A 12,500-nucleotide genomic window follows, 5' to 3' on the forward strand; every position below is an offset into this window, starting at 1 on the left:
CAGTCTGTGACTTCGGGTTCATTAGCGAGACTTACTCACGTGTAACACGTGGTATCGGATGTTGTTATTGGAGCATTCTTCACGAGTATGAGTAAATGAGCTGGAGCATTGGACCAGCACGCAGTACCAGTATTGGTAGTTTTAATAATCAGTATTATGTGTTGCATACTTAATTTAAATAAATAAATAAATAAAAATAAAATTAGATAAAAAATTGAATGAATGAATGAATGAATGAATGAATAAATACATTAAACAATAAATAAATAAATAAATAAATAAATAAAAAATCCACATTCGTTTTTAAAAGCACACTACAAATGTAAATCAGGTTTTTAAACATTTTAGAATTTAGCATTTTGGTTACGCAAGCAATGAGTTCATTTTAAATAAAAGAATATGTATATGTATAAGAATATGAATATGTATAAGTGAATGATTATGCCTTTTTTTTTAAGTGATATTGATCAGTCTACCTGGTTAACTGCTTAATCCTCCATCTGTACTTACCTTTAATACAGCATTAATGTATACATGCAGACCTTCTCAGTGAATAAGTCTGTATATTAATATTTAGCGTCTTAAAATACGATTTTCTTATTTAATTACCGTTGAATATGTTTTAGTTTGGTCTGTGCCACTAATGGTGGTTAATCTGTAATAAAACACACACTACCATGCAGGATGCTATATTACTGTACGTGTTATTATACAGAATTTATATTTTTTGTAACATGCCCAAAAAAAAAAAAAGAACCGAAAAAGCAACTTCCTATTAAAAATAATATGATAGCAAGTTTGTAATAATTAGTTCGAGCCTTATGTTTTATGAAAACTGCAAACTGCTAAAAGGAGCCGCTTTAGTGCTTTTCATATCTTCGCTAATATGGAATGTAGCAAGACTGTTCTTGCTTGCTAGAATCCGTATTAGCGTAGGATTGGGTTGATAATAGGGCAGCGGTGGTGTGGTGGGTTGTAGAGAGAGAAAAGAAGATGCAGGTGAAGGAACGAGTGTTTTTCATTGTTAAAACGTAAGTGATACCAGGAACTGACTTGTTTCACGGACATATGCCACAGCAATATTAAATCTAACTACAAACCATTACAAAGCGTGGTTCAGGAATAAATTACACATTGTAATCGCTGCGGTGTAAACAGAATAACACGCTTCCAACTGTGCTGCTATATGAAGATAATATCACACACATATCACACCACCCCAGCTTATAACAACCACTGGTCCGTTGTAATCTATATCTATATATATATCTATATTATGGTTGCTTAGCAACCAAAGCAAATTTGTTATATCATTAATATCATTGATATCATCTGTTTTTAATAAAAAATCACCGTAAAGCACACTCTAGCATGTTTTATTGCAATAATAATAATAATAATAATAATAATAATAATAATAATAACAATAATAATAATAAGACATTTCATGACCATAGGATTATAAGGTTGTATATAATTCATTATATATATATATATATATATATATATATATATATATATATATATATATATATGATTATAAGAATTAAAGGGATCTTATAATACTAAGGTCATATTTTTATTGCAATATTTTAATCATAAAACACAATGGTGATATTTGGCAGTATTTGGTATTATATACACTAATTTTGGTTTATATCTACAGTTGAGGTCAAAAGTTTACATCCCCCTTTCAGAATCTGCAAAATGTTAATTCTTTTACCAAAATAAGAGCGATCATACAAAATGCATGTTATTGTTTATTTAGTGCTGACCTGAATAAGATATTTCACATAAAAGATGTTTACATATAGTCCAAAAGAGAAAATAATAGTTGAATTGATAAAAATGACCATTAAACTGTCTGCTGTTCTTCAGAAAAAATCCTTCAGGTCCCACAAATTCTTTGGTTTTCCAGCATTTTTTGTGTATTTGAACCCTTTCCAACAATGACTGGATGATGTTTCAAACGCTCACTGATGCTCCAGAAGGAAAAACCATGCATTAAGAGCCGGGGGGTGAAAACTTTTGAACAGAATGGAGATGTGTACATTTTTCTTATTTTGCCTAAATATCGTATTTTTTCATTTAGTACTGCCCTTCAGAGGCTACAGAAGATAGTTGCATGTTTCCCAGAAGACAAAATAAGTTAAATTTACCCTGATCTTCAAATTCAAAAAGTTTTCACCCCCCGGCTCTTAATGCATGTTTTTTTTTTCCTTCTGGAGCATCTGTGAGTGTTTGAACCTTCTGTAATAGTTGCATATGAGTCCCTCAGTTGTCCTCAGTGTGAAAAGATGGATCTCAAAATCATACAGTCATTGTTGGAAAGGGTTCAAATACACAAAAAATGCTGGAAAACCAAAGAATTTGTGGGACCTGAAGGATTTTTCTGAAGAACAGCAGGCAGTTTAACTGTTCAGGACAAACAAGAAACTCTTGAACAACTATCACTAAACAAAAACACAGCTGTGGATCATTCAGGTAACAACACAGTATTAAGAATCAAGGGGATGTAAACTTTTGAACGGGGTCATTTTTATAAATTCAGCTATTATTTTCTCTCATGGACTATATGTAAACATCTTTTATGTGAAATATCTTATTCAGGTATATAGTCATAGTATAACAATAACATGCATTTTGTATGATCGCTCTTATTTTGGTAAAATAATTAACATTTTGCAGATTCTGAAAGGGGGATGTAAACTTTTGTCCTCAGCTGTACACGTCTCCACTCCAGTTTGAAATAGTTCTCTTGTTGTTTTGATTTTTTTGAAGATTTTTTTGACGATTTTTTAAAAAAAAGGAGAGGAGAAAGATGCACTTGACGCTTCGTCTGATTTGTCAACATGATGTCATGAGTGCAAAATGATTTTTTCATGTGTATCTGATATGAAAACCGACGAACCGTCGAGGCTAAGGGAAAAACCCTTGTTTTATGTAATCGTTAAATATAATTGATTTGTCCTCCTTTTCTTTCTCTAACAGCATGTGAATTCTTCCCATCTGACACGAGCTCATTGTTGACTGTTTAATTGTACGTCTAAATTAGATAAGCACACAAACACGCGCATGAATCTGGCTGACATTCTGTTCTATTCTTTCACCCACTCCTCTTCTCCTCTCCTCTGTCTTATTCATGATCCCTCTTTCAGCCTGTCCCTTTGGCAACCGAGCAGTTTCCCTTTCCCAAACAAACACATAATAGTGAGAGTGAGAGAAAGAAAGAAAGAGAGAGAGAGAGAGAGAGAGAGAGAAAGAGAGGGGAAGACGGGATGTTTGGATCTCTCTGGATTTATGTTCTTCTTTTCTCCATTAGACTGGAGGAGCCATGGCCATGGTCAGTCGAAGAATTGAATACTTATTATGTAACCACTTTAATCGATTTGAAAAATACTACTAGAAATTTGCTAATTGATTTTTATTGAGCTGAAGCATTAGAAAAACAGGCTGATAGAAATCCTTTCTTTTTTGCTTTAGCGTATGCCTCGAGTACGCTCTTGGAAAAACAAAAAGGGAGGATTCATAAATGCGGAAACCTAAAGCATCCTTGTAAATCATCCGGTTTGTTCCTCTAGGGGAAATTTTTTTGCCGGTTTTTGTATAACCCTACAGTAAAAGCCATTGAACCACAGCGCTGTTCAGTTCTCAGTACTGATTGGTTAGAAGGTGTGTATCGCTGTAGTGGCTTTGGGGCTGCAGTTGCCACGAGCACCTTCGTACTCAGGACTCCATCAATGGACACTGGATAGATTTTAACCATTAAAATGGTTGCACAATTGCACTATTTGTCCATGTAGTACACAATAATAGAAGGGATTTATTTATAATCGCACTATCCGTTGCACCCAGATGAGGATGGGTTCCCTTTTGAGCCTGGTTGCTCTCAAGGTTTCTTCCTCATATCATCTCAGGGAGTTTTTCCTCACCACCGTCGCCTCTGGCTCGCTCATTAGGGATAAATTCACATATTTACAATATATTTTTATTTCTGTAAAGCTGCTTTGTGACAATGTCCATTGTTAAAAGTGCTATACAAATTAAATCGAATTGAATTCAATTCATTTTCTATAACAGCAGCTCTGACAGTAGTGTAGCAAATTACACAGGGAAGAGACTCTTATTTAGCATTTATGGAAGGAGTCTCCAGTGTCAAACGTCTTTGGACGGAGGGCTTTGTAGTTTCAAGCTGAATTCGTTTTTGTGTTATTAACAGAAAAAAGAGGCTGGTGAAATATAACGGCGAAAAAAGTGAAGAAAAAAAGTTTTGTGGACCTTCCACAACATTAAATGTAACTACAAATGGATAAGATGTATTGTTGGCAAATTGCTTCGGTATGAGAGGAATAAAACACTTCACGATGTGCTGTTATTGGAAAATAATCAACTTCATTTTACCAGAATTGGGTCACTAATAAAGGAAAATTAAGTCCTGAGTGTTAATTGGCTCCAGTTTCCAAGATACAGCTTCAGGTCAAAAATTGGATCAAAATAATTCAAAATTAGAAGGGAAGTATGCGATTATGCTCCATAACTTTTCTGCAAAATGTGATATAGCAATGAGAATGGTGCCAAACCAATCATTATAAATTTATCTTTTTACTGATACCAATAACATAACTTTCCATTCATTCATTGATTTTTTTCATGTAACACTTTCATGCATTTTTTCATGAAAAACTGACCGAATTGTGGGTGGGTTGGTCCCATTGCTGTGTAGCTTCCCAGATTATTAAGATACAACCTCAAAATTCTACAGTTTCAAAGCTTACGAAATATAATGTGAATATCAGATGATTACAGAATGCTATGTAGCAGAAGTTATCTGCGTTGTTTACACAGTTTCGAGGTATCTTGGTTTCTGAGGGAAAATATCACGCGACTGTTCCTTAGAAATGTTAGGCAATGACACTTTCCCAAGCCGCCAGATGTAACTATATGATGCGTAGATCTGGCCAAAACACATGCACTCTGCAATAAAAGACCAATAAATTACAGTTAGGTAATAATCTTATAGTCTCAAAGTCAAGATAAATTTATAAACTTTCATATGGTACCATTTTCATTGTTCTACCGTGCTTTGTCGAGAAGTTACGAGGCGTCATGATCATCAGACACCCTCCTCCGTGGTAGGCAAATATACTCGCCTGTGTATAGATAATTATAAATCTTTATCGTGAAATATCTTGAAAACTTTAGCCAACCAGCACCTCTATCACCTGTTTTATAATTCATCTAATCAAAATATGTAAGAATTAGCACATTTTATCTCGGAGGTTGATAATTTCCCAAAATTTGTAGACCAGTGTTATCCAAAGAAATCTTGAGGAACCTTTTTAAGAGTGTACTTATTCGATCATTCAGTTTTAATGATTCATTTGAAGCTCAAGTGTAATTCACAGTAGGACAGGTGTACAGATTTGCGCTAATCTTGTTTTTGTGCTAATCTTGCTAGCTGAAGGTCTTCCAGTGACACTACTAGCAGGAGAACGAACATTAAACTAAAGTCTCATGTTTACTACATAGGGCTCCTATTAACCACAAGGGTGTTTTCACACTTAGTCCGAATACTCGAGTCCTCACTCGGGATGGATTCTGGGCTTGTTTGGGGACGGTTCACATAGGAGAATTCTTTTTCTGAACCGTGGATCGATTGTGCAATTCCATGAGTCGTTTTCGTTTTCTAATAAGACCTGCTGTTCACAAGACGTACATGTTTCACTGTGTTCTCAGTGAAAGCACTCGCACCATATACGTGAAGTAAATCCAGAGCTATTAACGTCTGGTTTTATATGTCAGTAACTACAACAAAACTTTCCCCTGCATCACAAAGGTAGAAACAGGAAGTAACTTGACAAGCTGAACCAATCACGTTACAGGCGTGTGTACAGGTCATGAGTACGGAAAGCTTCTGCATCTCGCCACGGTTTGGTTGAAGCGAACTCCAGAGCGCCAGGGATCAAAAACAGTGTTCACTCTTCACCAGTCGTACTGAACCGAAACACTGCAAAAAAAACAACATCATAGTCTGCAATGGCAGCAAGTACACATAAATGATGCACAGTATAAACATTTTTAGCCCCTTATCAAGACCTGTTGAGGGAACCACACTCTCATTCCTCACTCTAGTTTTACTGTAATTCACAGTAGTTACTGAAAAATTCATAGTAGCTACTGAATAATTCATAATAGTTACTGAATAATTCGCAGTAGTTACTGAATAATTCGTAGTAGTTACTGAATAATTCGTAGTAGTTACTGAATAATTCATAATAGTTGCTGAATAATTCGCAGTAGTTACTGAATAATTCGTAGTAGTTACTGAATAATCCGTAGTAGTTACTGAATAATTCATAATAGTTGCTGAATAATTCATAATAGCTACTGAATAATTCGTAATAGTTACTGAATAATTCATAATAGCTACTGAATAATTCGTAATAGTTACTGAATAATTCATAATAGTTACTGAATAATTCATAATAGTTGCTGAATAATTCATAATAGTTACTGAATAATTTGTAATATTTACTGAATAATTTGTTATATTTACCGAATAATTCATAATATTTACCGAATAATTTGTAATATTTACTGAATAATTCGTTATATTTACTGAATAATGCGTAGTAGTTACTGAATAATTTGTAGTAGTTACTGAATAATTCATAATAGCTACTGAATAATTCGTAATATTTACTGAATAATTTGTAGTAGTTACTGAAAAATTCATAATAGTTACCGAATAATTCATAATAGCTATTGAATAATTCGTAATAGTTACTGAATAATTCATAATAGCTATTGAATAATTCGTAATAGTTACTGAATAATTCGTAGTAGTTACTGAATAATTCACAATAGTTGCTCAATAATTCAAAATCCCTGATTATTGATTAGGAGCTTGGAATGCAGCCTACTTTTATTATTATTATTATTATTATTATTATTATTATGCTTTAATTTAATTTAATTTAATTTGAATTTATTTTCGATCCCCTGACAGATCTTGGGAGTTTAAAGGGTTAAAATTCTCTACATGACTCACCGGAAGAGCCAAAAGCAGTTAATATCGAGGGCACGTATAGGGTTAGTGCTCATCACTTTGCTTGAAAATTGCTTGTTTAGTCGAATTTCTGAGAATTTTCTGTAAGATCATGTTGGGTTTTTTTTCACAAACTGCCTCTTTCTCATACAATTACACACTCATAGAAACACCCTGACGACCTCTCACAAGCGCCTCAGGAGTGTGTTTCTCCCAGACCGTCTCAGCCACTTAACACCTTATTCGGCTACTTTTCCCTGCCGTGAAATACATTTCGTCTTTTTTTTTTTTTTTAAATATCAGTCAGCTCACATTTTTCTATTTACACTTTGAAATTGATTGTGCTGCTGAGTGGGAATAGATCCTCGTGAGAGCTTGTTATGTGCTAAAGTCGTACTTTAAAAAGCTTGTTTGCACACACACACACACACACACACACACACACACACAGGAGCGTGCGGGTTAGACATAATTCTAATAGTCTGTTTAGTCCAGCTCACGCTTGAAGGAATGAAAATTTGATGCGCTGTGTAACTTCCTGCTCACCTTCCATCAATAAACTACTGTCATGCAGTGTTTGTGTGTGTGTGTGTGTGTGTGTGCGTGTGTGTGTGTGTAGGGTGGCACTGTGGCGACGTGCCGTTTAAACACCATTTATCTTTGTCTCCCTGCAGTCCCTGAACTTATGATTTGGGCCTGTTAAAACACACGTTCCTGAGTGCTGTGCAGCACACACAGACACACACACACACACACACATACAGACACATACAGACACACACACACACACATACAGACACATAGACTCACACAAACACGCGCACACGCGCACACGCGCACATGCACACACATTCTCCAGACTCCTGGCTCGCTCAGTCATCCCTGAAACCACATAGATGCTGGAGAGAAAGAGGGAGGGAGGAGAAGAGGGAGCATTTTTGACACTTCTGACAGGAGGGAGGATGTCTTTCTCTTTTTTTTTTTTCCTCAGTAACACAGCTCAAGCCTGAAGCTTGCGCTAAAAAAACCTTGCAGAATTCTTCCGTTCCCAAACAAACCTCTTTCATAAACACATCTATTTCATTTTTTGACGTGTTTGACATTTGACAACTGAAATGCTGAAATGATCTCACTCTCCTGTTTTTCTCTCTCTCTCTCTCTCCATCTCTCTCTCTCTCTCTCTTGCTGTCTCTCACTCGTGTCAGACTCATCCCTCGCCTCACCCTTTACTTTCTCTAAACTTTCTCTTTTTTAACTTTACTGACGTGGTCGTACAGGGAAAGCATATTCGCAAAGAATCAAGCATCTTGTATTTGACGGCTGTCTAATGCAGGAGGTAGTAGGAAATGCATTCACACACACACACACACACACACACACACACAGAAATTCCACGTTAGTATAATTACTGCATTGTAGTATAATATAAATGTGTTTATCAACCTTCCCTTGAGCAATAACATTCCTCTTACATAAGCCAGCCATATTCTCTCTCTCTCTCTCTCACTTTATCTCTTGCCTCTTCCTCCAACTCATGTCTCTCTTTCTCTCCCTCTCCTTTTCTCTCCGCTCATCTTCCCCCCCCCCCCCACTGTATTTTTCCACTGCACATTTAAAAACAACAGAAGACCCACAACAGGCCTTTGGGTCGTGGTTCATTTTTGATCCATATTTAATCCAGTCCACAGAGATGGCGCTAAAAGAGGTCAGATCAGACGTGAATACACAGGAATTCACGGAAGCCAATTTACCGAAGGGGAAAGGACGTGAAGGACGTGGATTTGCTTCTGATAGCAGCACTTCATGCTAGCGAATTCACTAGCCTCATGCATATGCTTTCACATATGCAGTGTTAAGCCAGGTTGATTCAAAGCCTTGTGCATTTCCTTCTTTGGTCCGGTTCCTTTATTCAGGTGTGAACACTCGGGTTCGGATCGAAACAACTGAGGCCGGCCCGAGCGAGGCGGTCTCGTTACGATTCCAGTCGATCCCGAATTGCATGAAGTGAACCAAACGTGGTGTGTATTTTGGGTTGTAGCATTTTTCTACAGATAATATGAGCTGCTAAACTGAGCCAAAGGACTAAACTGAGCCAAAGGACAAATCTGTAGTGCTGAGATTTGGCCCGACGAACAAATTCGAATTATTTATACAATTGCGTAATATTTCCTTGCGCTCCAGCTCAGTTTTTAGGATTTCTACACGCCCTTGCTAGAGCTTTTTTTTTTTTTTTTTTTTTTACGTTTTCCGTCGCCGTATTTCTGATGAAACGTCAACGAATTAAGTTTTTGAGTTTTTTTCATTCATCGAGCAAATTAAATAATAATATTTTTTGCATGTGAACGTCCCCTCGTGCTTGAGAGCCAGTACTGTCGCCTCATTGGTTGATTAAAAAAAGAGAGGAGCCTCTATGTATAAGTAGCAGTCACATTTTGCCTCGCTGTTCTTCCTGTTACTTGGTGCACGGTTGAAAAAAAAAAAATAGCTGTCTCGTCTGGTTTTCTCTCTGCCTGCTAAGATTTTCTTGTTAGCATTAATTGTAACATTATTATTACAATATGCAGTGACATTCTACATGACATATGCAGTGACATTCTACATGGAAAAAGTGCTTAGGTTAATATTTTTATGCTCTCGTCGCCTGATTGGCTAACAAGGAAATAGGACTATATTAAAAATTCTGCATGCACAAAGAAAGATTGTTGATGAAAAGATGATGATACAAAAATACCACCATTACCCAGAATGAATAATGTGTTTCGCTAACAAGCAATTACACCAAATTTTTTTTTTTTTTGCAATGTACTGAAAATTCTTATGGAATTTAAAGGTACTTATTTTAAAATCTGGAAAACTGGAAGCGTACCTGTATACCTGTATTTTTTTTTACATGAACAGAGCCTCTTTAATGCGTACTACATTTCATTTCATTCTTTTCCGTGATGCTGTGATGGACCTTTTAAAAATTAAGAAATGTAAAGAAAAGAAAGTAATCTTAACTTAAACTTGTGTTAATCGTAATCGCTCCTCAAATACGTGTTGGTAGAAAAAATAAAATGATGATAATTGTTAAAAATAATTGACTTAAAATAATACTAATGATTAACTGTGATTAACCAATGTCCTTTTTTAAGGTTATACAATAATGAAGTACACAAATGCTATTATATATAATATTATGGTATTTTTTAAAGGAGCAGTGTTTTTTTTCTTTCTTTTTTTTGTATTTTAGTCATTTTTAGAGCCCTCTGCTGACTGAGAAGTGAATCACAATTAGATTACACACTGCCCCTTTAAGTTACAAGGAGGACATTTTGCTGCTAAATGTCAACTTCATAAACTCTCTCTCTCTCTTGCTCAGATCCTCCTTCCTCAGTCTTGCTCCCGGACCAGCTCCCGCCTGCACGGAGCTCCACCTCTCGTCCACACCCTTACACAGGAACGCTCCGCCCCCTCATCACGACCACTACTACTACAACCATGGCTCCGCCCCATCGCCGTGACAATGACAACTTCCTTCCCGAGGCGCTGACTCCTCCTCCCTCGTTGGCCCGGACGCCACCTGTAATCGACTACTGCTCCCCGCGTGTGGCAGCTGAGCTCTCGTGGCCTCAGACTCACCGGGGGCATGTTGCCAAGCAACCGTGCCCGCCTGGCACCATCGGTAAGACCGACACACAGGTTCAGCTGCTTCAGTGTCATAGTGTGTGTGTTGTATTTATGCGATGATAATAAATTAAACTATGATGGGCAGGAGCTGCACAGGAGCTGATTGTTTACAAGGGCATTTTGTCCTGGAACTGTGCTCCAATTGGTTACAGGGGCATTTTGTCCTGGAACTGTGCTCCAATTGGTTACAGGGGCATTTTGTCCAGGAGCTGTGCTCCAATTGGTTACAGGGGCGTTTTGACGAGGAGATGTGCTTTGATTGGTTACAGTGACATTACAGGGGGAATTTTAAGCAGGAATTGCATCCTGATTGGTTACAGTGACATTTTGGGCAGGAACTGTGCTCCGATTGGTTACAATGACACTTTGACCAGGAACTGTGCTCCGATTGGTTACAATGACACTTTGACCAGGAACTGTGCTCCGATTGGTTACAGTGACATTTTGACCAGGAACTGTGCTCCGATTGGTTACAGTGACATTTTGACCAGGAACTGAGCTCCGATTGGTTACAGTGACATTTTGACCAGGAACTGTGCTCCGATTGGTTACAGTGACATTTTGACCAGGAACTGTGTTCCGATTGGTTACAGTAACATTTTGGGCAGGAACCATACTCCAATTGGTCAACGTGACATTACAGGGGTATTTTAGACAGGAACTGTGCTCCGATTGGTTACAGTTGAATTTTAGACAGGAACCACACTCTGATCGGTTACAGGAGCGTTTGATTGGTTACAGAGATATCCCGGGGGCAATTGGGGCAGGAACTGCACTCCGATTAGTTACAGTAGCATTTTAAGCTGAAATTGTGCTCTGATTGCTTACAAAGACAGGAACTGCCTTTTTATTGGATATAGTAACATTTTGGGAAGGAACTGTGCTCTGATTGGCTACAGTGCCATTGTGGGTGTAACTCATGATCTACACTACTATATTGTGTGTGTGTGTGTGTGTGTGTGTTTTTTACAGGTGTGGCAACGTATGCCTGTATGATGAGCTACTGGGACCCAAAGGGCCCGGACATGAGCAACTGCACCTCACCATGGACCAATCACTTTACTCAGAGAGTGAGTGCACACAAAGCATCATGGGAAATAGAACAATAGTAATAACAATGTAATTCACTGGCCAGGATTCCATATGCCAGTATGACTGAGAGATTTATTAGACTAATATCCTGGAAGCAAAAGGTCTATGGACACTGTATGGGAAATTCATACTAGAGTGTATAATTGTTGATATGGTGATTTTTTTTTTTTTAGAGGAGACTCTAGTGTCAGTGTCAGTATTTTCCAGCCCCATGATGTTTTATTTTTACATTGCATTGACAATCATACAAAGTGTGTGTGTGTGTGTGTGTGTGTATTATCATAATATCATAACAGTGGGAAATAGTTTCCTGTGTGTTACTGGGAGCTGATGTGTGGACTTTGTGAATAGGCAGAATTGCAGATCTATAAAGCAGTTTGTTCCTGCGCTTATTTCACCATCGAGGGACAATGAGCAAAAAATCAATAAAATATACCCCCTCACCGGACAGCTCTCTCTCTCTCTCTCTCTCTCTCTCTCTCTCTCTCTCTCCTCCTGTTCTATAAGCTCTCTCTCTCTCTCTCTCTCTCTCTCTCTCGCTCTCTCTCTCTCTTTCGCTCTCTCCTCCTGTTCTATAAGCTCTCTCTCTCTCTCTCTCCTCCTGTTCTATAAGCTCTCTCTCTCTCTCTCTCTCCTGTTCTATAAGCTCTCTCTCTCTCTCTCTCTCTTCTGTTTCTATAAACTCTCTCTC

The 12,500-nt window shown here is 37.4% G+C and overlaps 1 protein-coding gene across 4 annotated transcripts in view; it reads left to right on the top strand.

Moving 5' to 3' along the window:
* The window catches only part of adgrl3.1 (adhesion G protein-coupled receptor L3.1), a 176,866-nt gene that overhangs the window by 96,706 nt on the left and 67,660 nt on the right, over positions 1 to 12,500 (top strand). For all 4 annotated transcript variants that reach the window (XM_026943023.3, XM_026943024.3, XM_026943025.3 and 1 more), the window contains exons 7-8: positions 10,410 to 10,712; positions 11,690 to 11,787. In XM_026943023.3, the coding sequence (XP_026798824.3) occupies positions 10,410 to 10,712; positions 11,690 to 11,787 (401 nt within the window). The remainder of the gene's footprint in view (positions 1 to 10,409; positions 10,713 to 11,689; positions 11,788 to 12,500) is intronic.

This window comes from Pangasianodon hypophthalmus, chromosome 28, assembly GCF_027358585.1.
Source record: "Pangasianodon hypophthalmus isolate fPanHyp1 chromosome 28, fPanHyp1.pri, whole genome shotgun sequence".
NCBI lineage: Eukaryota > Metazoa > Chordata > Actinopteri > Siluriformes > Pangasiidae > Pangasianodon > Pangasianodon hypophthalmus.